This window comes from Myotis daubentonii, chromosome 1 (genome assembly GCF_963259705.1).
Source record: "Myotis daubentonii chromosome 1, mMyoDau2.1, whole genome shotgun sequence".
NCBI lineage: Eukaryota > Metazoa > Chordata > Mammalia > Chiroptera > Vespertilionidae > Myotis > Myotis daubentonii.
Window position 1 is genome coordinate 7,745,066 of NC_081840.1, and position 26,074 is coordinate 7,771,139.

At 40.1% G+C, this 26,074-nt stretch overlaps 1 protein-coding gene across 4 annotated transcripts in view; it reads right to left on the reverse strand.

Annotated features, from left to right (window-relative positions):
* UNC79 (unc-79 homolog, NALCN channel complex subunit) overlaps nt 1-26,074 on the reverse strand; it is a 226,932-nt gene that overhangs the window by 71,019 nt on the left and 129,839 nt on the right. For 2 of the 4 annotated variants that reach the window (XM_059687243.1, XM_059687224.1), the window contains exons 23-32: nt 23,639-23,796; nt 20,469-20,650; nt 18,310-18,511; nt 17,497-17,676; nt 16,028-16,093; nt 8,604-8,890; nt 5,848-6,030; nt 5,085-5,247; nt 2,454-2,603; nt 640-1,857 (exon numbers count right to left, since the gene is read on the reverse strand). In XM_059687243.1, coding sequence (XP_059543226.1) covers nt 640-1,857; nt 2,454-2,603; nt 5,085-5,247; nt 5,848-6,030; nt 8,604-8,890; nt 16,028-16,093; nt 17,497-17,676; nt 18,310-18,511; nt 20,469-20,650; nt 23,639-23,796 — 2,789 coding nt within the window. The remainder of the gene's footprint in view (nt 1-639; nt 1,858-2,453; nt 2,604-5,084; nt 5,248-5,847; nt 6,031-8,603; nt 8,891-16,027; nt 16,094-17,496; nt 17,677-18,309; nt 18,512-20,468; nt 20,651-23,638; nt 23,797-26,074) is intronic. The other 2 variants (XM_059687233.1, XM_059687253.1) reach the window with 2 other exon arrangements.

Here is a 26,074-nt window from a genome sequence, read left to right on the forward strand (position 1 = left end):
TCCTCCTTTGGACTATATCACAGCTCACTAAAGTACGGGTGGAGGGATGGAGGGAGGGGGGCAAAAAGAGTTCACATTAATGGCTTTTGCTGATTGAGGAAGACTAAAATGATGTTTGGAGTATTTTGATATGAATTAACCATTGCCTCTAATTGACAAGGATGGTCAAGAATTCACTGAAGAGTTTAGAAACAACAGATACGGGAACATTTATGGAGCCAATAAAACCACATCTGAATCCAACACGTGCAGCTAGGCAGGAAGGATAGGGAGTGATTATGAAACAATTATCATGTCACTCCCTGACAATATAAGGTTAAGAATTTATGCCCGGCTGGCATGGCTCAGTGGTTGAGCGCCGGCCTATGAACCAGGAGGTCATGGTTCGATTCCCTGTCAGGGCACATGCCCGGGTTGCAGGCTCGATCCCCAGTGGGGGGTGTGCAGGAGGCACCCAATCAATGACTCTCTCTCATCATTGATGTTTCTATCTCTCTCTCCCTCTCCCTTCCTCTCTGAAATCAATAAAAATAATATTTTTAAAAAAGATTAAAAATGTATGCATAGTCAAAGCCAAGAACCTAACCAGTAAGATGCACAAACTTGAATGCAAGGCTGGAAGAAGAGGCAGGACCTCACCTGGATCCTTCTGTTCCCCCAGTTTGTCCAGGACGTTGAAGGAGATGTCCAGGTACTCTCTCTGGATGGCGCTGACCGCAATCTTCCTCTGCTTCCTCTGCCTGGGAACGATCTGAATCTTAAATTCCGACTCCTCGGCTCCCTCCTCTTCGACCTTCCTCTCGGGGTTCTGTTCGGTATCGGACTCAGCGCTGGTGTCGGGCTTCTCACTTTCCATTGGACTCTCGGCATCTTCAGGGACTTTGAGGAGGACAGTTTTTGCCCCTGAGCTTGGCATCAGCCCACCGGGCGCCTCTTCTTCGGTGCCAGGCTCCAGGGTCTCGTCCAGTGACAAGGCGGGGAGAGCAGATGCCTTCTGAAGGAGGTCTCGTTTTTGTTTCAGCGTGAGCGGGCTGCCCCCAGACAGCTCTTGCAGCTCCCCCGGCCTCGCTAAGTCTGCAGAGTCTGCGGGGCCCTCCAGCGCTGTGAAACGGAAGTCCTTGTCCCCTGCTGGCTGGGGAGTTCCTGAGTCCTTGGAGGGAAAGCCTGGGGAACAGTCCTCCACACTTACTTGCACGAGAGGAGCTGTGCTCAGGCTGAGAGCCGAGGGGCGGCTGGGGGTGGAGGGCGAGGAGGCAGCATTTTCGCCAGCAGCACCATCATTTCCCGGGCCCACCGCCTCCTCTTCGTCGCTCTCTACTATTCGGAGAGGGGGCAGCGGCTCAAACACGAGGGAGTCGCTGTCAGAGGTGGAGTGCGTAGACTGCTTCTCAGGCCCAGAAGCTGAGTCTGAGGACAGATCGATCAGATCTAAGTCCTCCTTCGGAGCAGGCTTTCTTGGCGAATCAACTTTGACCTCAAACGTCTCCATGCAGTTCAACCTGACCTCTGGGATCACGGGCCTCCGCCTTTCCTGAAAACCTCCCAGGGCGGGGTTCTCGGGGACTTCAGGATTGCTCCGCCTGGTAGCAGAATTCTGTCGGGGCCGTCCGTGGTCGTGCTGTTTGTGCGTGACGTAAGCAGCCGGGGCGGGGGGCTTATCTACGTCACACCGGTCTATGCAGGACTTCCTACGGTGCTCGTCTAATGTAAACAACAGGGAGTCTGCGTTCCCTATATCAAGAGATTTTTGTTTTAAAGAGCGCAGCTTTTTTTTCTGAATGCTTTCTTCTCTCACACAGTGGAGAATGCTGTCTTGTAATGCACCCGTTTCTCTATATTCAGCCAGCTCTATTTCACCTGATTGAAACAGAAAAAGCTAGTACTATTTTATGGGGAGACTTCACCATTGTTTCTTTCCCCACCCCTCATACGTGGGCATACAGTTGGCATAGATCATCATCACAATCCCAGCTCCACCAGAAGGCAAAACTGACTTTCTGACCAAGTGTTTGTAAGGTTCGTTCTAATTTCAAAAACCAGAAACCCTTGGAATGCGAGCACCCACAATGGCAGTTTAAGGTTTATATTTCCAAAATCAGGCTTCAGAAAAATCCCTCAGCTCTGCTCATTTGTACAGGAGAGGGGATCGCTTTGGCTGAGGCTGATCTAGGAAACTGTATTCAAATTGTGTGGAAGAGAAACAAACGTTTTGCAAAAAATCAAATCAAGCAATGGCCCTCTAGCACAGTCATGACGTTAATGAGGTTATCTGTCAATTCGCATATATATATAAATGTGTGTGTATATATATATATATACTGTTTATGCATACATATATATAAAATCAACGGTATTAAAATGTGTAGTAACATAATAAAATCCAGGTTTTACCCCAAACAAACAGTAGAGTACAACATTTCTGCATAAAATTACTAAGAGGAAAAAATTCATACTTCTCTGCACATTCATCTCAACCGGCTGATATTTCACCATTTTGCTGCCGCCTATCCTTTTCAATCTTGCAAAAAAAGTTTGAGACTCTTTATTGCAGGGTCCAGTAGGTGTATCATGAATATCAGATTCATCAAAAACACTATCTTCTTCTAATTGGGGAGAGAAAGTCAAAATTACACTTAAGAGGTTATTCTCTCTTAGGCTGTGTCTACACAAGCATTTCAATGAAAACATTACAGAGAGCCAAGCCTGGGGTGGTTTCTACGCCAGCCCACGTCTAGCCATGGCGTGTATTTCATCCAGGCATCAAGTCATCCATATGTTGAACAGAGCAACCTGCTATACAAGGTTGCCCCTCATTTTCCAGGAGACAATGGGCAGCATTTTCAAGAGAGACATTTCAATGTTCCAATAGAGCCTCATGCAGAAGCTTCCCCACTGCACTGAAAACCAGATAGTACATAGGTGTCAGGAGTCTGGGAGACTGCTTGACCTCCCTGCCTTGGGTGAATTTTCAGGCTAATTTGGCAAAAGAAAATTAAGCAAAATGAGTGGTTCTCACTCTTTCCAAAAATATATGCCTTCTTGGGATCTGAGAACTGGCATAGACACAGCCTAACAGCACATGCACCTTATACTTTGTGAATGCAAAATACTGTACTCTACATTTGGTAATGACACACACAACACACAGAAAAAGCTTAGAAAAGCCACTGGCCGTCTTAAAAGCTCCACAAATGATTATGGGCTGAAAGAGTAAACAAAGGAAAAAGAAAACAGAAAGTAACATTTCCCCCTAGTAAAGACTCTTCTCTGAGGAGTTTGTCCTGTGTAACTACAGTGAATCCCAGGAAGAATCTTTGGCTCATCAGCCTGAGGCCCCCTAAATAAATTGGTCACTAGAATGCCTGTCAAGCGTTTTTCTGTGTCTTCTTCTGTCCCCATTTGGCCAATTTTAAATCAAAGAGAAACACAAAAATGAATAAATAAGGAAAGGGCGGCTATGTTGCACCCATAAAGTTCACTTAATTTCAAATGTCCTTCCATGCTTTGGAAAGGCCAAAGCCATGTTCAAAGCAGCAAGAGAAAAGGCTACAAAAGTGCACTTAATACCAGGATAAATGGGATCAACCTACTGTTGGAGCTGAATATCACTGAAATCACAGCATTTGGCCTCTATCGACATCTACCTATGTGACAAAATGAGGCTCAGATGCGATTAAGGTTATTTAAGCTTTCTTGAGCATAAGGGTAGTACAAATACTGAGTTAAGTTTTGATCCTGTCCTCATACACAAGAGTCTATAAGTAAGTGAAATTTGAAGCAGTAGATGTTAGATAAACCAAGAATAGTGATCCTTTTTGTCAAATAAAAAAAATAAATGTTAACCATTAAAATGGGTACAAAACTACCAGTGAACTTCCACAAAGATGAGAAAGCCAATCAAACTCCTGTGTCTTGAGAAGAGGCAACAGTGACCTGTTTTATTTTTTTATTTCCTTTATAAAAACATACTCCTTTTAAAATGCAGGTTTTTGAGGAAAGAGTTATGCAATTGCCATTATATAGCTGCGAAATAATTCTCAATTATACTGAATAATCGAGAAGAAAGGCTTCAGGATGGCATCTCCCATCTAGAAAGGGTCACCTCGGACTGGTCCAAACACTGAGCACACATTGAGGACATCCCTAGTGTAACTGGATCTACCCAATTTCCCAGAAACTAGGACCTAAACTGGTAGATAAGATAGTCTTCAGAAAGGGTCTGATTGATACCAGAGCTAAATAACTTAGGACTCTGAGATCCATCTGTAGCCAACCTAGACTCAGACCTTGCAGCAATAAACCAATAATGGAATGCTGGCTCCAACCCATCCTAGTGGGATATTTTCAGAGCCGTCAACCAAGTCAGACTCCATTAACACCACTCGATAACACACCAAAGGGTCGTGGGACACTTGGCTTTCTCCCAGGATGGGATTAGATGATGTCACCTTTTACAAGTCTAGTCACCCCGTGACATGCACTAAAGATAAACACCTTGGTTCTTCAGGCTATAATTTTACTCTAGAGTTTTATTCTACTCCTTTGTGGAAAAGCTATCAATATGAAAAGTCAATATCGGAGATAATGTAAACCTATGCAGCAAAAGTATTTCATTCCAGTTGCCTTAAATCAATTCTTACTGAATAAGGCGGCTACCAAAAGCATGTCAGCAAATGCAGACTCCACTCAAATCTGTGATCACAAAGTTCAGGAGCAAACGGGAGAGCGACAAGATTACATGCCTCTACCAAGCGCCGACCAAGAATGACCTCACAGCCCAAAGCAAGGTGTTTCCGTCACGCAGGAAAAGGCCCATAGAGGTCTCTAACCAATCAGCAGACAATCTTTACCAAACACTATTTCTTATGAAACAGATTTCAGAAGCACATTAATTATTTCTCTTTCATTTTAAAAATTAAGGCAGCAACATTCATGGGAGAGTTGGAAAATTAATGAAGCAGTAAGTGATTTTTTGACTCCAGAATGGCACCTGAGGGCCCTTTCTACCTCCTAAGAGAAACGCTGTCCAGGATGTTTTACATATTCAAACTCGGTTTAGGATAGAATTGAGACGCGTGAAGTACCTTTTTCTTTCTCGCTGTATCTGCTTATGTTGCTGTTGTCACTGTACAAAGGGCCTGCCGTGGCATGGGGCTTGCAGCTATGATACTGTGCATTGAGTGTATTGACTGTTATGTGAATCAGGTGCAGCAGGACCTTGCTGATGTCACAGTCCCGATATGGATACTGCACAACAAAACAAAGGGAGAAATATATACATGGTTATTGCGAAGGGTTAAGTTTTCCACTTGATCTTGCTAGATAGTTTCCTCAGCATTTGGGGGGGGGGGGGCGGTAAAAAGAAAAATATAAATAGGCAAAAACATAAATCCTTATCATGCATGCCCTTATTCCCTGCCTCTTGCACCGAACCACAGACGGCAATGCATGCCAGCTCCCAGTTACAATTCCTTTTCACAAAATTATTTGCCATAAACATCTGGTCTATGAATACAATTTCAAATACTTTCCTTGTTTTCTGACATAAAAATGAATATATATTAATTAGATAAAATAGGAGATTCTCGTCAGAAATAGAGGTGGTTGATCGAAGTCCTACAATTCATCTTTTTTTATTTTAAACATTTTCAAGAGAAGACACTGACATGGCCTCCATTTCTAGTTCCATTCCAATAGCTCTTTGCTTCTCAGCACTAATTGTACATGACAATTCTTCTTCTGAAGGTCAAATGATTGTCCTACAACATTTTCAACATAGGTCTCTTAAGTGTTCTCCTCACTAAGAGAATCATTCCACCCAAAAAAGAAGTAACTACAGCAATTCACCTTGTACAGGATGACAAGCAAGGCTTTCAACCACATCTGCCGGATGTGAGGCTTTAGGGACCAGAGGGAACAGCGAGGGGGCTGTTGGAAATAATGCCGTAGTTGAGGACAAGAGCAGTATTTGAGCACCTGAACCACCAAGGGGAGAAGGTGTTTTCCCAAATTAATGTTATAGTCCATAACCTGAAATAGGAAAGAAATTAATAACTGAAGGAAAACTATAAAGAACACTTACAAGCCAAAAGGAAAAATTTGAACCATCGAACACAGGCAAAATATTTAACAGGCATCTCACAAAATATTAATAGTGATGGCCACTACGCATAAAGGAGGAAAGTCCAACCTCACAGGAAATTTTTTTAAAACCTCGCCTATTAAAATAGTTTTAATCTACTCAATTGTCTCATAATCTATTTAATTTATCTATTAAAATAAAATTTTATCTATTAAAATGTCTTATTAAACTATTAAGTGGAATAAAACTTAGAATCAATCAAAACACCTCGTATGGGAAATCATGTGGAGAAATGGACATTCTCAGACACAGTATATTACCTTTCTGGAAACAGTATATTACTTAATACAACCTTTCAAGAGAGCAATTTAACAACATGTATTCAGAAGTAAAAAAAAGCACATAGCCTCTAGCACAGCAATTAAATATATCCTAAGGAAATAATCAGAGAAGTGTTCCAAGATGTATGCATAAAAATAGTCAGCATTATAGCCAGCCCCAGCTGAACACAAACCTACATCTCCAACATTATGGGACTAGTTAATAAAAGATTGTTTTTATGACAGCAGACTACTATGTAGACATTAATAGGATATGATACAAACTTATTTACATTATATGAACTCTGTAATATATTTTACGTTTCGAAAGGTTACACATACAGCCCTGGCCAGTGTGGCTAAGTTGGTAGAGCATCGTGTTATGCACTGGGAGGCTACCAGTTCAATTCTGGGTCTGGGTCAGGGCACATGTGGGCTCGATCCCCAGTAGGGGAGGCATGCAAGAGGCAGCCGATTGATGTTTCTCTTTCACATCAGTGTTTCTCTCTCTTTCTCTCTCTCTCTCTCCCTTTCCCTTCTTCTCTAAAATCAATAAAAACATATTTTTAAAGGATAGACATACATATATTAATATGTATAACATGATCTTATTGTTATTAAAATGTGCATGTATATACATACGTATATAAACATATACACATATATGTATGTATGTATATGATATATATGTGTGTAAATTTGGAGCCAGTGATAATACCAAAATGTTAGTTATTTGTCATGGGTTTTATTGGGATTTGTATTTTACCTTATTGGTTATATTTCTAAAATGAATATGTATAACATGGATTTAGAAAGGGAAAAGCAGGGGAGGGAAGAAAGGAGGGAAAAGAGAAGGGAGAGCTTGGTGGCTGAAATGGTGCACTCTCCTTCAACACAGACAGCTGAGTTAGTGGTGGTCCATCTAATTATCAGCATCAGCAACAGACAACTACATACCTACTGCTCCCACTCTGCTTATCTGTGTTCATTATTTTACAATCTATTTGAGCTCATTGATAACAGCTACCGTCACTGAGTTCCTAGCATGAGACAGGCACTGAGCAAGGTGCTTTGCAATATGTTGTCTCTAATCTTTCAAAAGAAAGTCTGTTACCAATGGGCAAACAAGCAGAAGATGCCTAAGGCCATAGAGTTAGTAACAGTGGCAGAGCTGAAATTCATGTCCATTATTCCCCAAGTCCTATACCCTTTGCAAGACTGTGCAGTCATTCTGGAGAGTCATATTTGTAGCACTGGTCTAATTAGGCACACAAGATACCCCACAATCCCTTAATTCTGCTCTTGGATCATATCTCAAAGGAATTCCCGCATTAGTGGAGAAGGTGCATGTACAAGGATGTCCATTGCTGAGCGGTCTGGGGTAGGAAGGAGCTGGGAGCCATATGAGTGTCCGTCATGGGGGAATGGATAGTTAAAGCATGGCAGATGGACACCATGGCACGCGGTACAGCAGTTAGAAATAGCAAACATGGAATAGCCAATAATGGTGATGTGACATGAAGTAAGTTGTATGATTAATTCAACCCTCCACTTGAAGCCAAAAAGGAAAAGGATTTTTTAAAAAGAAAAAGAAGTATGATGATTATCAGAGGGAAAGGGGGTTGGAGGAGGTATAAGAGGGTAAAGGGGGGATAAATGGTGATGGAAGGAGACTTGACTTGGGGTGGTGAACACACAATACAATTACACAGATGATGTATTATAGAATTGTACACCTGAAACCTATATAATTTTGTTGACCAGTGTCACCCCAATAAATTTGATAATTTTAAAAGGAAAAGAAAAAAAAGCACCCACAAATAAAGATCCCACACTGCCTTATTGTTCACTGGGTAGAGTTTTAGGTCAGAATGATGGAAAAGTTCTGGAGATGGATAGTGGTGGTAGTTACATAACTTAAGTGAATGTACTTAATGACATAGAATTGTACACTTAAAAATGGCTAAAATGGTAAATTTATGTTATATATATTTTATACTACCTCCCCCACCAAAATCCCAAACTCCCTTTATGACATTAGGTGGCTGAATCTTACTCATCTGTATATTCCCCTCGCAGACTCTTAAGAAAGTAATTTGTACAAACTTTTACACTCAACTAATGTTGGCTACATGGATTTAATTACTTGTTTCTCCTGAAAGTCCAATGGTATGACTTCCAAAAGCTGTTATTACACTTACTTGGGCAATTCCTGCAATAAACGCATTAAAGCAAGTTGACAGGCGCATTTTTTGAGGTGCAATCATAAAGCAACCTTCCTGCTGGTCATAGCCGAGTAAGACGTACAGGTGCCGCTTGACCGTGTTGAAGGCCTTGGCACTGCTGATGTCGGACTCTGCGCTGCTCTCATCCTTGGCCATGAACTTCATGAGCACTGTAATCAGCTGGTGCACTGTCTGGTGGTCGATCCCAGCGTCTTCTGGGAGCAGGTCCTTGATGGTGTTGTCATTCTCAGGGGATTGTTGTCCTGTCAGTACAAGAAAGGCCATCAGAGGGTGGCTCCTCCACCCAGAACTTTACACTAAAACCTCCCTTAATGTATAAAGCACATTCTTCTGCCATTAAATATTTTTATTTTTTGGAAAAACTTAAAGGCACAAGATGGCCTACTAAGCAAAGCATTAGTCCAAGGGTAGAAGTTAGTGTGTCCATCTACAACCAAGTAATTGGGGAATAATAAAGGAATTTGAAATAAAAGTGGGCATTACAACGCTAACTTCTCTTCAAACAGTAAGACAAACACCCAAATAAACTTCATCTAATGGCAAAGTTTTATCCTCAGTGATAAAGAGAAGTTCCCCTTCCATTTGTAAAATCAGCATGTAAGAATAACCAATAATAATAATAATATTCTAAAACCCACTGAGCACAAAGACATCCACTGGGTTATTTTGTTTAAATTATTATCTCAATTCAGTTATGTTCATAAATCAGCTGGTGGGGGAAAAAGTTTTCTTTTTCAAATCCTGAGATATTAGCAATGTGTAGTCTCTCAATAATTTAGTAAAAATTAAATAACAAATTATAAGCCCTGCTGAATGTAATGAGAAACATACAGGAAGGGAGGGAGGGCCACAGACAGAAAGAAGCATGACACTTTTTTAAAAGCGCGGGGGGGGGGGGGTGTCACATGAAGGTGAGCTGAAAGTTCACATGGAAAGAAAAAGAGAATACCTTTGCCCTTGACTTATTCTTAACCCCACAAAAAATTATGATGAGCAGCTCCCTGACATTGACTTTCTCTGTTATTTTTCAGAGTCAGAAATTAGACTCTGTCTTCTTTGTTTTTCTGCCTCTTCTGATCTGGTTTCGTTTAGGACTTTGGGGGAAGGAAAAGTGAGATTTGTTTTTCCATGTTTCTCTGTAGGGGCTATTCTTGTCCTTCCTTTGACAAGTTGCATCAGAATTGCTAAATTGGAAGCCATTTTAGCCTGGTGGGTTAGGTAGGCACACCCGCATCCTGCAAGGAACAGTTCTGCTAAATGATGACAAGCTTTGGTTACAAATCATTATAAACCAAAGCTTGACCATGTTTATTTTATGATGATGGTATTAAGGAAATAACAACAACAAAAAAACTAGGTGATTTATACCCATTAACTTAACCAATTCGGCAAAATCTCAGTCTTCCAAGACACAGCCAAGAGAAGTGAGATCGATGAAACATTTCTGGAGACTGTGGAAATCAACTGCCTCAAGCCCAAACCCTTTTCTCTTCAGCAGGGGCATGAAAGTAATGTCAAGTTCAGGCATGACTAGGTTAGAACTACACATAAGGTAACAACTAGGTTGTCTAGTTTTCCCCAGATGATCAGAAGAATGCTGGTCTGTTCAAAAGTGACACACTGAGAAGGGATAGTTTACAATGTATGAAGAGGCAGAGAAATCATATAAGTCAAAGAGCCTCTAACATAAGGGAAAGCATCTGACATATTTTAATATGACCCTAGGACATTAACATGTTCTATCTCATAGAGTCGGTCCATGAAGGGAAAAATATGTGCAATGTACTTTAGAGAAATTTTACCAAAAATTATTCAAACAAAACATAAGAATTTCTTTACGATGGTGTTTCACATGAAGAGTGAATAATAAATTTTCAATTGTTAATATTATCATTATTTACTAGCCATGCATCAGCCATCATTAAAAAAAATCATCCTATTTCACCAAGAGCCCAAAAATGTGAAGCATCCCTGTATATTATAATTAAATGTTTGAATAGAAGATCAAACTAAAAACAATACCTATGCAAATCCTCATAAAGCAAAATAGAAAAAGTTTAGAAAACTATTTTTTCAACATTGAAAAACATTTAATCTTGATTTTTTTTTCCCTCTAGAGTATTACTTTACAACTAGAAGAAGGTTATTGCTCTGGGCAAGCTTGGGCCAAGAATCTGACAAGTGTGAAAATCTAGGTTCCCTGCAGGATTCAATGTTATCATAGCAGCAAGTGATGGCTGTTACAGTATAGCTTCATTCCTCAATTCCTTTTAGCTCTGGGGGCAAGATTTCAGACAGCACGAATCACTCAGTCCTGCTCAACCACCTCAAGTCCAGAGTGGCTGGACTCCAAAATCCCAAAGTTAAAAGTGGAACTCAGGAGGGTTGGAGAAGGAGCTGCACTTTCGTTTTATGACCCTGAGAATCTAGAGACCTCAATACAAAAGAAAGGGGACCCCAGACTAGGCCCAACCAGGACATCAGCTCCCCATTTCATTCTATCCCAGTTTGGGTCTAGGAAATAAACCATCAGACTTCACCTTTAAATATGTCAAAATTCTTCTCGCTGCAAGAAGACATTCATTTTATTTACTTTTCTTTATTTTTACTGCTGACACTATTACAGATAAAGTATGCAACCTTAACTTTTCCTGTCAAATCGCATTTTCCTAATGAGTAAGCATTATTTCACAAATGCCCTGTCCTCATATTAGATTCATCTTCGTTGATCTATCGTGCTTTAAGTTGGCTGATTTTACTTTGCTGTTTCTGAATAGCTAGGAATGAATGCTCCTTAACAAACCATGACATTTACTGTAAAAAGGACTAGCTAATGGGACCTATTGCATAAAGTGGGGGGAGACCCTCTTTGCATTCCAATCATTTCCCCTCTGGTTGTGAGCTTTGCCAAGTCTGTGCTCTTTCTTTACAACACTGTAAGCTTGTGGTTGGTACACTCTTCACTAAGAGGAGTTACCTTAATCAAATCCATAAGAAAAATGAGCTTAGAAAAGTTGACATTTTCTTTATTGTTCAAGACAGCAATTAGTTATCTAAAAGGTTACAAAATTTCCATTTTTAAAATAAATGCCTATAATATTTTCTCTAAGGTGTGACCATTAAAACACTTTTGAATTCTATTCCATAAAATTCCTGTATCTGTTTTAACTATAGAGATTTATTGTGTTAAGAGATTTGATCACTTCTGTAAAGGAAAAGGTAGGCACCTTTATAATCACAAGGTAGAGAGAGCTATTCTACCATAACTTGAACATGGACTCTGTCCAGAGTGGTACAACCGATCGAAACTCCAATTCAGTATAAAATAGTACAATTTTATTTATTCAAACAATTTGGGGCCAGGCAAGACCAGGACCTGCTTTTCTCCTATCACTCCATCCACCCCAAATGTTCAGCATCCTTACAACCTGGGCTACTCACGGATCTCAGAATTCACCAACATTTCCCACCTTTGCCTTTGCTCACGTTCTCTCTTCACCTTGTGGAGTGGTCCTCCACCCCATCCCCAATTTAACCCTCTGGATCTGGTCCCCAGAAGCCATTCTTATTACCTGTGCCCACCTTCCTCTCAGCAACTGGATGTGATCCCTAAACTCAAAATGTCCAAGGACAAGAAAGGAGGGAAGAGGGGAGGGTGGAAGGGAAGAATGAACAGAAGTTTCCTATAGCATTTCTTAACTCTCCTGGGACAAATAGCTATTATGCAAGGCAGAACTTTTTATTCATTCACTTGACTTATTTCCCCTATAAGAGCAAAGACTCCTTGAAGGCAAGTGCTATGCTTTATCCATTTTTATAACCTCCAGAGAATATGGGGCAGTGTCTGACTTAGAGTAGATGCTTATTATTCATAAATGTCTATGTATACTGAATTCAAATAAATATTTCAGATCTTGTCTTCTCTATAGGAGAAAAACTGATGAAGTTTCCAATCAGCAAGGAATGTTTGGAAACAGCTAGGGAACATTCCTCTGTATAAGTCAACTCACAGCCACCACTGTCAAACCAATGTGACAAGTAGAGGAAGAAAGGACCCCTTCCACGAGCTTCCTCTGCATTCAGTCGAGAGAAACCAAGGGTTATGCCCTATAAATGAGGTTGTATTATTTCAGTAGGTCTGGCCACACTGCCTCACTGGTCTCCCTAGCTCATTAACTCAACTTAAAGCTTCATTCATGTGCACCTGGCCACAGAGGCTGTAAAGTTGAGGCTGGTGACTAACTCTGCATCCTCATATGCTCCCCATCCCTGCCTTTGCCTCTTCCTACCCCACATCCTATCATTTGGGAAACTGTCATTTCCCAAAACCATCATTTCAAACAAGGGCATTCCTACGAAAAATAACTGTACTCTTTGATTTATTGGATCAAAATAATCAATAGGTATTTTGAAGTTGGTGAAAATGTGAACTGTAAACCATCTTTCTAGGAAAAAAGAGGGAGAGCCCAAAAGAGAAGCAATTTGGAAGTCCAGGCTGGAACCTAAGAGGGAAGCAGGAAAGGTCAATACAAATTTCATCAATGTTACCAAGCATTGGGTACCTAGCATTGGGCACCTCCTCTTACTGATACAAATTCAGACCAAGAGATCTCAGGATTTCTCTACGGGCTGGAGTAGAGCATCCATGTCCCTGTAGGGATTAGGATAGCTCTAGACCAATCTGTAGGTTCTAACCGGAAAGATCCTCTGGTCTGGATGCTCATGGCTTACTGGATACTCACTGTAGCAGACCTGAATGCCCAGGTCAGCTCTGTAACTAGACTGGTATGCTCATGTCATCCCAAACGGTAGGAATGTCCTAAAACCAATTCCTCAGGAGGAGGCTATAGTGGAAAGAAAGCAAATCAAGTCTCTTGGACTCAAGTATCAGTTCTATCCCTAACTAGTTATATGTGATCTTCAGCAAACCACCTAAGCAGAATTTCTTAATTCTTAGGACCTGTGTTCCTGTCCATATGTAAAGTGAAAAAAATAATACTTTACATATAGCCATAGTTTTAAAATCAAAATTAGATGATTTGCATAAAAACACTTCATAGATAGAAGCACTATACATATATGAAATATTATTTACCTACTACTGTTTAATTATTCATTCCAGGAGATAAGGAACAAGATATAATTAAATCCCATGTGATTACATGGAGTGGTTATTGTTTGTTCAGCATTACGCATCATGTTCAGCATTGGTGAAATTTGTATTCGACATTAACATTCATCAGATGTTCTGAATCATCAAAGACAAAGAATGCTGGTTCTCACAGCATTAGTGAAAATACAGCTTATATCTAATTAGGATTAAACCAATTTCAGATTAGCAGGTAAAAGTGTATATTTCATCGATTGGGATTAAACAAAGGTGTAGAGCTCCTACTAGCATTTACCACACATGCCTTGCAAGGGAGATCAAGACATCTGGGCTTACGACCCAGATCTGTTTGTTACCAACAAACCTGTGGCACTTACTCTTCTCTGGGAACCTCAGTTTCCTCTTCTGTAAAATGAGAATATTAGCCTACTTCTAATATTTCAGCTATAGAATTCTATGAATTTTTTATATTTGCACAAGTCCTTTGCACAAGTCCTTTGATTTGACTCATAAATGTCATGGAGGAATGCAGCTCTTCGCTAGCCTTGCAGAGTATACCTTCTATACAAGTGTATTTCCATTGCAAATTTGCTGTGCATGTTCATATCAGAGAGCCATAAATTATAAATCCGGTGACAAAAAGTTCAGCCTTTACTTCAGGCCTGATCAATACAAGGTCTTGCACAGAGGAGCTCATTATCTGCACCAAACAAAAGTATATTCAATAGCAAGTTCTTCGATTTCCATTTAGTTATTATCTTAAACCATCCTGTAGTCTTCTGACTGTCATGGTATGTCTTTGCTTCCAGGTTAAAACATTCAGTGTCCGGTGAATAATAATACAAAACTGAAAATCTAGTTTGAAATCGTCTTATAAGCAATTTATACGTTTCCAAGTCTAAAGAAGTTTTGCTTATGGTAGTGTCACGAAAATGATATTTATGCTTAATATGAACAATGCTTTTATTTGCCCCTGTTCCATCTTGTCACTTTGGATGGGACAATTAGATGCTTGAAGCTTTTCTTCACTTTAAGAAACATATACACACATTTTCCCAAAGAGATGTGAGAGGTTGGATTATTATAATGGGTGATAATAATTACAGACTAGCTTTTCAATTCAGCCTTATGACAAAATAAAAGTGTGGGTCGAATAAAGATAGTTTGTGAAACTGCATAAGACCATTCTCAAAAAGACCTAACTGAAGGGGACCTGGATGGATTTCACATTTGCCGTGAAGTCAGAATCAGATGTTCTTATTTTATCTTTCTTCCACCTCAGCACAGGTGAGGCACAAGCGATGCACAAAATAAGGTAAGAGACTCTGCCAAGTATTTTTCTATCCCTTTTTTCTCATCAATTTTAAAAGAGAAAATACACTCTGGCCAACATCTACCATCTGCAATCATAATCTTGTGCTCCTCCCCCATCCCTCACTGTCTCTCTTTCTAGAGTCATTTTTATAACGCATAACAAACACACAGTCTTTAAAGTCTCCCTACTTGAAATTTTCCTTCTGAGGCCATTCTGAAAACTTCACCTTAAAACTATTCTTAGAAAATAATAATAGAAAAACAAAATCTTTGTTAGCATGATACATAGCTGGTAGTTACCAAGCTTGTTTCTGACAAATGAGCAGGTACTCAGAACCTCCACAGTTTTCCCAACAGGTTATGGGACTATTTGTGTGAATAACATTCAGTCTGTAATAGTCTTGTCTTCAGCCCTTAGGATAATTCAGGAACATCAAATGACAGTTACACTGTGCCAAGCTGGATATGATCCCATGATGCGCCAAACAATGGAAACTCTTTCTCTGAGACAGAAAGGCATGTAGAGCTGCAAAGAATCAGGAATGACTAAGGGGATGGGAGAATGATGGTGGTTCAAATGTAGAACCTTTCAAAATGCGAATGAAATGTATGTTTTTTCCGATAGCAGATATATATGAACATAATATTTCTATGTGTAAATACACATACAAATATAAGTACTAGGTATGGTTCTAGTCATACTGGCTCTCTGAGGAACAGTGCGTACTCAGGTAACAAGATGCTTCTTACTGGACCAAAAGTTACCAGCATCAAAAGCCATCTGCTAATATAAAAGGAATTGCTATGTCAGGGGCCCAAACGCTTGAGCGCCTGGGGAAGACCTTGGAGCTTGCCAAGCCTAACTATGTCACTGTGGTCCAGTTACACCGCACTCTTTCCTTTGTCCACCTGTGAGAGACAGTTGCACACAGCCCTTCAAGTCAGAAGTACCCACCTGGCATCTGTTCGGGTGTCCCACCGAGAGCTGGAGCAGACTGCTCTTGCCTGGTCAACCTCACAGCTTAAAAATCAACAACAACTCTATTTAAATAAGCATTAAAAACAACTTGAGCCTAGAAAATATACTTAGGGCTAACTGCATTGGATAGTAGGGGCAAGTTTAGTTTTCCTATTTGTAATTAGCATCACATAGTAGATGTTTATAACATGAAAGTTTTGTGGTTTCATTTGAATCTGAAGAACATCCTGCAATGTTACTTTAATTCTTAACCTTCAGAATTGTCACGTGAATCAATTAACAAGAAATAACAATAAGTAAACTGTATATCCCAAACTGATCAGTTAGATTCTAAAAGACCTGGGACGTTCTTATAGAAATTGTAATTTATTTGATTGAGGTATTGGATTTTAGGATCTGATTCAGTTTCATCTGGGGCCTCACATTAGCACAGGATATTCTGAAATGGGCACCTGTTATTATCTTTGCTCTCTGAACACCTAGATTATTGATTGCTTACAGCGCTGTTATTGATTCTTCCAAAGTTCAAAACACTACATATCCTTAGCTTGTCGAAAAATGGAGGAAAATGCAATAAATAAAATCAAATCATATTTATGATTTAAAATGGTCATGTTACAATAAGGCTGTCTTCTAATAATTGCCAATGAAAAAGCAAACTTTTCAGCTTCTAACAGGATAAGAAATACATTTTATGGGGTTCTTTTATTAACTTCACAGCAGTTAAAAATTAAGTCATTTCATAAATTTTACAAGTTAGCAATGTATTTACACATATCCATTCACTAATATGATGATTTACTTATGAATTTTTAATTATTTCCCATTCATGAGCTATTGCTAATCATTAGAGTTCATCTAGTGATTTGGTAATTTAAGAGAAATTTTGTTCTCTTTAAAAATACAATATAAAGAAAGACCTTTAGAAAACAAGTATATATGGTCTTTTTTTTTTTTAAGTTGGCAATGAAGCTTGTTTAAGTTGGGCAAAAATTCAACTTCTTGGCCTAATTTGTCTTTGCAAAAGCAACCATTACTATTTGTTTGTCTGGAAGCTTGTTTGGCTGCCTCTACCATGCATTCAATGACAACGTCAAAGTCTTCTCAGGAATCTCTCATCCAGGCTGGTGCAAGCTTCACATGTGAGCTCTTAGGAGCAGATGCTTCTTTCATGCCAAGCGTCAATGGGTTTGCTGCCTTCCACATTTCAAAACAACCTACCGAATAATCTACTGTTAGATCAAGGCTTTGCTTCACCCCAAAACTGGGAAAAGCCACCCAGGGCACTAACACCCCTGGGGCGACCCTCTAGGGAATCCAAAGGCCAGACCTGATGACCAAGCTGTTTGCTAAATTCGCTACTCTCTATGCACATTCAACAAGACAAGTCAGCCTGAGAAAGACGTTAAACAGATTTAAAGGAAGGATGAAAGAAGATACTCAACGGATTTTGGAGGTTAGGGTCTCGGGGAGGGAGAGCGCCCTCTTGGACTCGGCGGGCCCTTTCACGCTGTCCCTCAGGGAACGCACGCTCTTCTGGCGGTTCCTTGCAAAGCGAGCCCTCTTGATCTTCCACAGCGCGGTGTCGCTGAGGTTGGTGACATTGGTCCTTACAGCAGTGATAGCTTTGCAAAAGGAATTAGAGGTTATCGTTTTCCTTAACTCCTGTTACGCAACTAGCTTCAAACCATTCATCTGTGTATATTTTTCAGTATTACAAACCATCTTTCATGGATAGATGACTCATTCACCTTTCTCTCTTCAGGAAAGCTTATATGACAAATCTTGACTATTGCCTTTCATGACTATCGTCTAAATAAGATTAAATTATCTGATTTTGTTATCACCGGATAACTAGCTGACTGACCAAAGTCTTTTCCCCCTCTAGTCAGAGCTGTAGGTACCTGACTAAGAAGCATGAGAGAGTGGATTTGCAAGGTGCAAGTATCTCTTACAAACTTGCTCACAAGCATTACAATCATAATGATTGAATAGCATATAAGGAACACACAGTCACAATTGTTTCTCACAAGTCCCCAAAAGGAACTAGAAAAATTGGGATTTCGGAATGCCAGAAAATGGTTAATCTGAGGATGATTACAGTAGGTATTCAACAAACATTTGAGAGATGAAGTACACGAAGTCAAGGCATCCTCCATAATGGGAAATCAAACTACGCGCATAGTATCTTCTGCTTATCTAGCAAGCACAAGCATAGGAACCTCGACTCTATACAGCAAGTTCTTCCTTTTGCTTACTTGTAGGAAAAGGAAACTCTTTGTTACAATCCAAATGCAGCTGAGCTTCCAAAGAAAGTGTCTCAAATCTGTTGACAAAGAACTCCCAGCTCAAAGCAGGAATATCTTGCTTGAGAAAATGCAAGAGCAAAAGCTTGCTCAATATTGTGGGTCGATCTTTAACCACAGTGTCAAACTGGAAGTCGAGACAAACACACAGACCCTGGGAAAAGGAGGGGGAAAGCAAAGTCAGATGTAAACATCTAAGTTGCTTCAAAGCAAATACACTAAGCAAAGTCAGTGGAACAAGGCAAACTCCTCAATCTGTATTTATAATGTAGAATGAGCCAATTGAAAGCTTTCTTGCTGCAAGTTTTGGTAGAAAAAATACAAAAGAGAAGCTTCTCCTAATTGTAGAATAGCCCTTAAATTTTGACTTAGAAATCTGAACTAAATGCATGTTACTATTTTTTTTTTACCCAAATATCCTCAAACCAATGTTTCTTTTTCTTAATGTCTGTAGTTTCTATCAGAGAAGCATGGTTCCAAAGGCACATTTTAGAATACACAAAAAGGTGGTCTTTAAATTTCCTTTCAATGTTAAATTCTAAAATTTAGAATTAAAATTTCTAAAAGAAATTCAGATTTTAGAATTCTTTTAATGATTCTAAAAGAACATAAGTCATCTTCTTGGAATGTGAGTAAAACAGAGAGTTTTTAAAAATCAAAGATATAATGGGTTGAGCATCTATTTCTCCTGTATATAAGTCTAGGATTCCCTTTTTAAAAAAACTGCAATTCATCCTATTCATCCAACTCTCATCTAATGAGTGCCTCCTATGTTCCACCCCTGAGCAGCGATAAGACATACAACCACCTAGTCTTATTAAGACCAACAGAGAAGGACTATCCAGAAAACAACTGGAAGTTTTTACAAGGAAGGGTGAGCATCCATAGGCAGCACAACCCTAGAATATTTCAGATCCTGTACCATTGCCCTTTCTTCTGAGTCTTTTTTACAAGAACCCTTCCACTGATTGGGAGGCAGTGTACATACACACACACACAGTTAAGAATATGACTTTATTATGAGTCAGACCTGAGTCTTCTCTACCACTTACCAGCCGTGTGACTCTGAAATTACTTAACCTAGCTAACCCTCAGCTTCTCTATCTGTAAAATGGGAACATACTAAAGGTGATTGTGGGGATTCACTGAAATAATGCAGGATCGGACACTTTTAATACACTGCCCTGAAAACACAGTGCCTATTTGATAAATGTTAGCTCTTGCCATTATTAACTTTAATAATAATGAAATAATGATAAAGCAGGTGGCAATGGGGAAAAACAGAAGATCCGGACTTTGGAGGTTCTAGTTTTGGTTCTCCCAAAATTCACTCTGTGTCCTTTGATAAGTGACATTATCTCTCTGAGACTTGGTTTCTTCAACTATAAAATACATGTGCCAGCTGGCCAGTGTGGTTCAGTGGTTGAGCATCACCCTATAAACCAGGAGGTCACAGTTGGCTTCCCAATCAGGGCACATGCCTGGGTTGTGGGCTCGGTCCCCAGTAGTGGGTGTGCCGGAGGCAGTCAATCAATGATTCTCTCTCATCATTGATGTTTCCATCTCTTTCTCCCTCTCCCTTCTTCTGAAATCAATAAAAACATATTTTAAAAATAAATAAATTTTAAAAAATACAGGAGCCAAATAAGGTAAATATTCAATTCTCTCCAGGTCTTATAATTCATGTTACTTTGGCTTTAATTTGTAGCATTGCATTTTGGTAGCATATTTACCTTCTCATGGTTTGCCTTGATTTATAATTTACCTGATTTCTCTTAGAAACTAGCCTCAATTAAAAGGACTTTTAGCCCAGAAACCAGTGAAATGGTATAAACAAACTTAATTTAATAATCTGCCACAAAAAAAGTTATACAATAATTCCATCTGTCAGAAGTGATTCAGCACATAGACAAAGACTGAAAAGAAAGTATCAACATATAAAAATAAGAGGTCTGTTAATACGATGTGATTCTGAGATGGTTTTCCCAACTTAAAAATTTCCACCAGCAGCAGCAGCAGTAACTGTGTTTATGTGACACATAACTCAGGGTTCAGTGGAGCAGAGCAGAAAGCCGTCTGCGGAGCAGGCTACACACACGGAGGGACGTCACCTGCAACGCCGGCCTCTTTATGGTGTCCAGCAGGAGCCCGGCCCTGGTAGCCACTGCGGGGTTGACGTCCTCCACAGCCGCCAGGAAGCAGCAGAAAGCGTGTGCCAGCGAGTACTTCAGCAGGTGGTTTTTGGTCACTGAGTGAATATCCAGAAATCTACAAATTACAGCCACCTTTTCCACTGAAATGTAAAAGGCAGAGGACAAAAAATGACATGTATTTAGGTAGTCTGAACCCACAGAGATAGGGTAACTCGGGGCCCCCAGACACTGGTTTTAAATACCGAGAGGAACGTCTAGTGCCTCCTTTTGAGTGATTCGTGCAGCACAGGCCACTTCTACTCAGTGCAGTATTTTTGTCAGGCAGCCTTGATTCAGTTCTGGGTTGTCTCTCTCTCTCTTTTTTTTTAATGGTCTTTCCCATTGTTTAACTTCCAGCTGTGTTTCAAACTATTCAAAATGCCTCCATGCTCATTTCTTTGTCCATTCCACAGAGGTTCCACAGGGAGGTGAGAGGTACCCGCCAGTCCTGGCTCTAGATTCTGGACCCTCCACTCCACTCTTAGCGTGTCATGATGTGAAGTGACAACCAGTCTTCCCGGGGCTGTACAGCATACGTCTTCCATAAAATAGATGCACCCTACTTGATAGATTTCTAATTATTCTGCAAGTCTATGTTAACTGATTCCAGCTACTCTTAAAACAGAGCTTGATAAAAAGCCATAGAAGGTAGTGAAGCAACACAGTTTCATGCAAATAGAGATGGTTCAGTATTTTGCTTAAGCTATTCTAGCAGCCTAGAATATTCTTTCTATTCTTCTCTGCTAATGGATATTCTACCATCCTTAAAAGAATCTGCTGTTTAAATTCTACATGTTCTGTGAAGTCCACTCTGACTTCCTAGAGTGGTCTTTCCATACCATAAACTCCTGCAAAAATACTATTCATTGCCCTGGCTGGTTTGGCTCAGCGGATAGAGCATCTGCCTGCAGACTGAAGGGTCCTGGGTTCTATTCCAGTCAAGGGCACATGCCTGGGTTGTAGGCTTGATCCCCAGTAGGGGGCGTGCAGGAGACAGCCGATCAATGATTCCTTCTCATCATTGACGTTTCTATCTCTCTCTTTCCTCTCCCCCTTCCTCTCTGAAATGAATAAGAATATATATTTTTTAAATACTATTCATTTAGATATGGCGTTTGTGTGTTCATATTTAGCTGTATGACATATCTTCTTTTGTGATCTTGAATTATATTTACACCTTTATAGTTTCTTAACCTTTTACATGTTTGTATTTGGTCCCATCAATTAAATTGAGAGCTTCTGAGAGCAGGAGTTTGCCCTTATACTCTTTTTATTAATCCCACATTTAGTAATTATTCAATAAATCCACTAATTCACTTATTTTAAAGACACCATCCTAGGTACTTGTTGGGGAGATGGAAGTAAATGGAAAAATGAACTGTTAGGGACTGAATTATTGTGCCCCCCCCCCAAAAAAATTTACACATGAAGCCCTAACCCCCAATGTGATGGCATTTGGAGTTGGGACCTTGGGAGGTCATTAGGTTTAGATGAGGTCATGAGGGTGGGGCCCCCATGATGGGATTTGTGTCCTTATAAAAATCAAAAGGAAAACTAGACACAGGAAGAAGGTGACCATCTACAAGCCAGGAAGAGAGCCCTCACCAAGGAACTGCATTGGCTGGCACCTTGATTTTGGACTCCCAGCCTCCAGAACTGTGAGAAATAAACTCTGTTGTTTAAGCCACCCAGTCTATGGTGTTCTGTCATGGCTGCCCAAGCAGACTAACATGTGAATCATTCACAGGTCTTGACTTCAAAGTCAAGTCGGCTAAAAGAGATAAACAGGAACAACTATAACCAAAATGTAATATAAAAAGCTGTACATGCTGTTAGTGATGTATAAATAAAATGCTATGGGAGCTTGGAGGATTAAAAACAACTTTCCACCAAGGGAACCGAGAAATGGAACTCAATGGGGGCCTTTGAAGGTGGTTCAAACGGAGATGGCATTTGAGTGGGTTCTAGAAGGGAAGAAGGTTTCAGACTAAGAACAGAGACTGGCCAAGATATGGGTGAGGGGCAGTAGGAAGCAATGAGGAAAGTGCAACGTCAGGTGAAGAAAGATGAGAAATGAGGCTACAAACGCGAGCAGTCAGACCATGGGAGGTTTTGAATGTCCATTTAAGGCGCCCGAACTTTATTCTCTAGACATTGAAAACCCATTAAAATGTTTTGAATAGAAAAACAACATAATCAGAGCTGTGAATATTTTTTTTTTTTGCTTTTGTTGCTGGCGAAATGGATTAGCACAATTTAAAAACATAAAGAGGCCATCAAGAGTGCTGATGTTGCTAAGGGTGTGAAAGTGCTCAGAAAACAATGAGCACAGGCCATTGAAGAGGCAGAAAAATTGTTGTTGATTCGGATGAACAAAAAACAGCCAGCCAGTGATAGCATTTCGGAGACAATGATATGTGAAAAAGTGAAGGAGCTGCATATTGACCTCCTAAGAGACACCCCTGAACGGAGTACTCAAAGTGATTTGTTGAAGGATAGCAGAGGGTAACTCAAAACATTTAAGAAAAGAAGTGTTTATTTGTAGATTAAACAGTATATTCGACATGTACTTATATAAGAAAGGTTAAAACAGGGAGTCCTTTGGGGGTCCGGAACAGATTAATTCAATTTACATTATTTCTAATGAGGAAAATATGATTCGATAGTCAAACAAATTGCTTCTCGAACAACCTTCTGGAACTAATTAAGTTGAAGGACCGAGGTTCCACCTGTAATCAGTGTTTTTAACCAACACTCCCAGTAATGCTGATGCAAGTAACCCATTAGGTTGACCATTTAAGCCAGGACCCATGTGAAAGTAAACATGTACAATTAATAAATATACCTGGAGGACAGGCATAAACTGGGACTACCCTAGGCAAACTGGACAGGGCCACCCTCCCTAAAGATCACTCTGCAAAATATTACTATTGACAAAGCTCAGCTAGGTAGACACAACAAAGAATACCGGCAAGCAGGACAATGCCCTGTAGAAAGAGGGAAGGAAAATGGAAGGCAGAAAGAGATCTCATGACTGGACATCTGGTTTGTAATGTGACCCAGAGAGAATTGTTATAACACAGAGGTACCTGCTTCAAACCTCATCTTCCAGTCTTTGCTGTTGAAGTTGCCGTTTATGATTGTCCAGAAGATGTCAGCACCATGAGGAAGTGACAACGCATGGAGCAGGAGAGGAACCGCCAGTGAAGATAACTGGGAGAAGTCGGATTTGATGACTCTCCATAGGCTGGAAGCCAAGAAGCAAAGAGGTTACAGTTATGATAACCTTTTTAGAAAGAAAATACTATTATCTTGATTGATAAGAAGTATAGTTAACCTGTAGATGGTCAGAATGCTTTCAGTGAAATTGCATTCATCCACAAGACTATGATCCTCTGATGAACTTTTCCTATGCTCTGTTCTGTTCATGTCTTTTTAAAGTAATTACTTTTATGGAACAACATAGAAAAACACCACTTAACATTACATTTTAACATAAAAAATTTTAATTGTATATTTTAAATTCAAGTAATAAATGAATAATGACTGTTAAATAATATACAAATTGATATTAGTTATGTTAAGATGGTGAAGTGATAGTGATTTTAATTTCTTTTTCTTATACTGAACATCGGGGAAGTTTTGTTGGTTTTGCCTGCCCAGCAGCCTTTTCCTCGAATTATCCTAGCAAGGAGCAACTCTTTCAATTAAGAACAGCCTCTTCAACTGGCAGAGCTGTCAATCAAGCCCCACCCACCCACCCCTTTTCCTATTGTAAGAGTGAACACAAAACCCATGCTGATCAAAGTGCTTCAATGCTGAAAATCGAGTGATTAGTCAAGGGATGGACATATGACCTAAGTATGGGAATGCTGGAATCCTTGTCCAGCTATAGACTCTGGGACAGAAGGATCTCTCTCCTTCTCACAGGAACAGCCAGCTGAGAAGCAGCCAATACAGATGGAAAGAGGCTAAATGATGGTGAGGAAGGGAGAAAGGGAGAGGAGACAGAAAAAGAAAAAAGGAGAGAGAGGGAGAGAGAAATCCCTAGTAACACCATGTGAGTGCCAGCCCTGCCTAAGACCAGGCCACTACTGGTCAAAGATGTACCTTAGCAAGTTTAGCTAAGTTCCTATCAATTTCTACCAGAATAATTCTGAAGGTCTATTTTTACTAATCCTATATAATAAAAGCATAGTATGCAAATTGTCCCCTCAACTGGGAGTTTGTCTGGGAGTTTGACCAGGGGGCGGGGCCGGCCTGGGAAAGGGAGGGAGGCCCCGGCCAGCAGCCGCTAGGGACCCTACCAGTGCAAGAATTTTGTGCACTGGGCCTCTAGTAATATCTAAGCAGTTTCAAGTCTTTTATTCATTTATTTAAAGTATGCCTTTTGTTTGTTTTTGTTGTTTTATTTTGCTGTCTTTTGGCTCCAGAGTTAATCCAGAATTGAAACTATTTGTGACTTTAAAACACTCATAATGTACCCCTAAAAGATGGGAGGAGCGGCACAGTATCTCCAATTTATGGAGAATACAAGTCACTAAAGTTGCTGGTATCTCAGAAGACGTACTAGACTTATAGGATGAAAAGGAGTAATTTTCAAATACCATATGCTATAACTGAATTGTGGAAATCAGAAAAATATGGATCTAGTCTGAACCCTGTCATTAATTAAACGTGTAACCAAGTGTAAATGTAACTTGTCTGAACTTCCACTTCCTCCTAATGCTGCTTGTATTAAATGTTAGACACATAGTAGGTATTCAAAAACCTTACACTACTATTACCATTGTGAGGCTAAGGACGATGATACTTCTCTACAACAACGGGCCCTACGGAGAATGCAAAGGAAAGGGAGGGCATGATCTCTGCCCTCATGGAACTTTCATTTCAGTAGAAGGAAGCAAATCGTATATGGCACGAATAGAAAACCATCTCAGTGACAAAAATCCCTGGACTCTTCCAATCCCATACTGCTTTCTCGGGTCCCTACAGCAGCTTTGTTTGAAAAACAGAAGCATGTCCTTTCTCCAGATCCCTTCATTGTCCCTCAGGGCTTTGGAGGGTAAAACCTGGGCTAGGTAGCTCAAAGGCTAAGGCAGAGATGCCATGGCATCAATGATCCATTCGTCCCAACCACACCTCCAATAGAGGCGGCTTTCCCAACAGAAGTCAGCCCACGTCGTCTCCCCACTCTCCTGGATTGAGCAGAGCTTCTGCCCAACTCCTGACCCTGTCCCTTCACTGCTTCTGCCTGGATTCGCCGCTTGTCTCATCTGTTACACTGATCCTTTCAAAATTCTATCATTATCTCAATGCCTATCCAAATGGTATCGACTCCTGAGGCTTCTCTGATCATCCAAAAATGACCTCTCCCACCTATAACTACACAAAACAGTCACCCATCACACATCCCTGGGATTGACAGTAACATATATACATAGGTGACCATGTGTCTTCATTTATCCAAGATCTCAGTCTACTATATATATTTATTATTTTGAGGTTATTATGAAAATCATCCC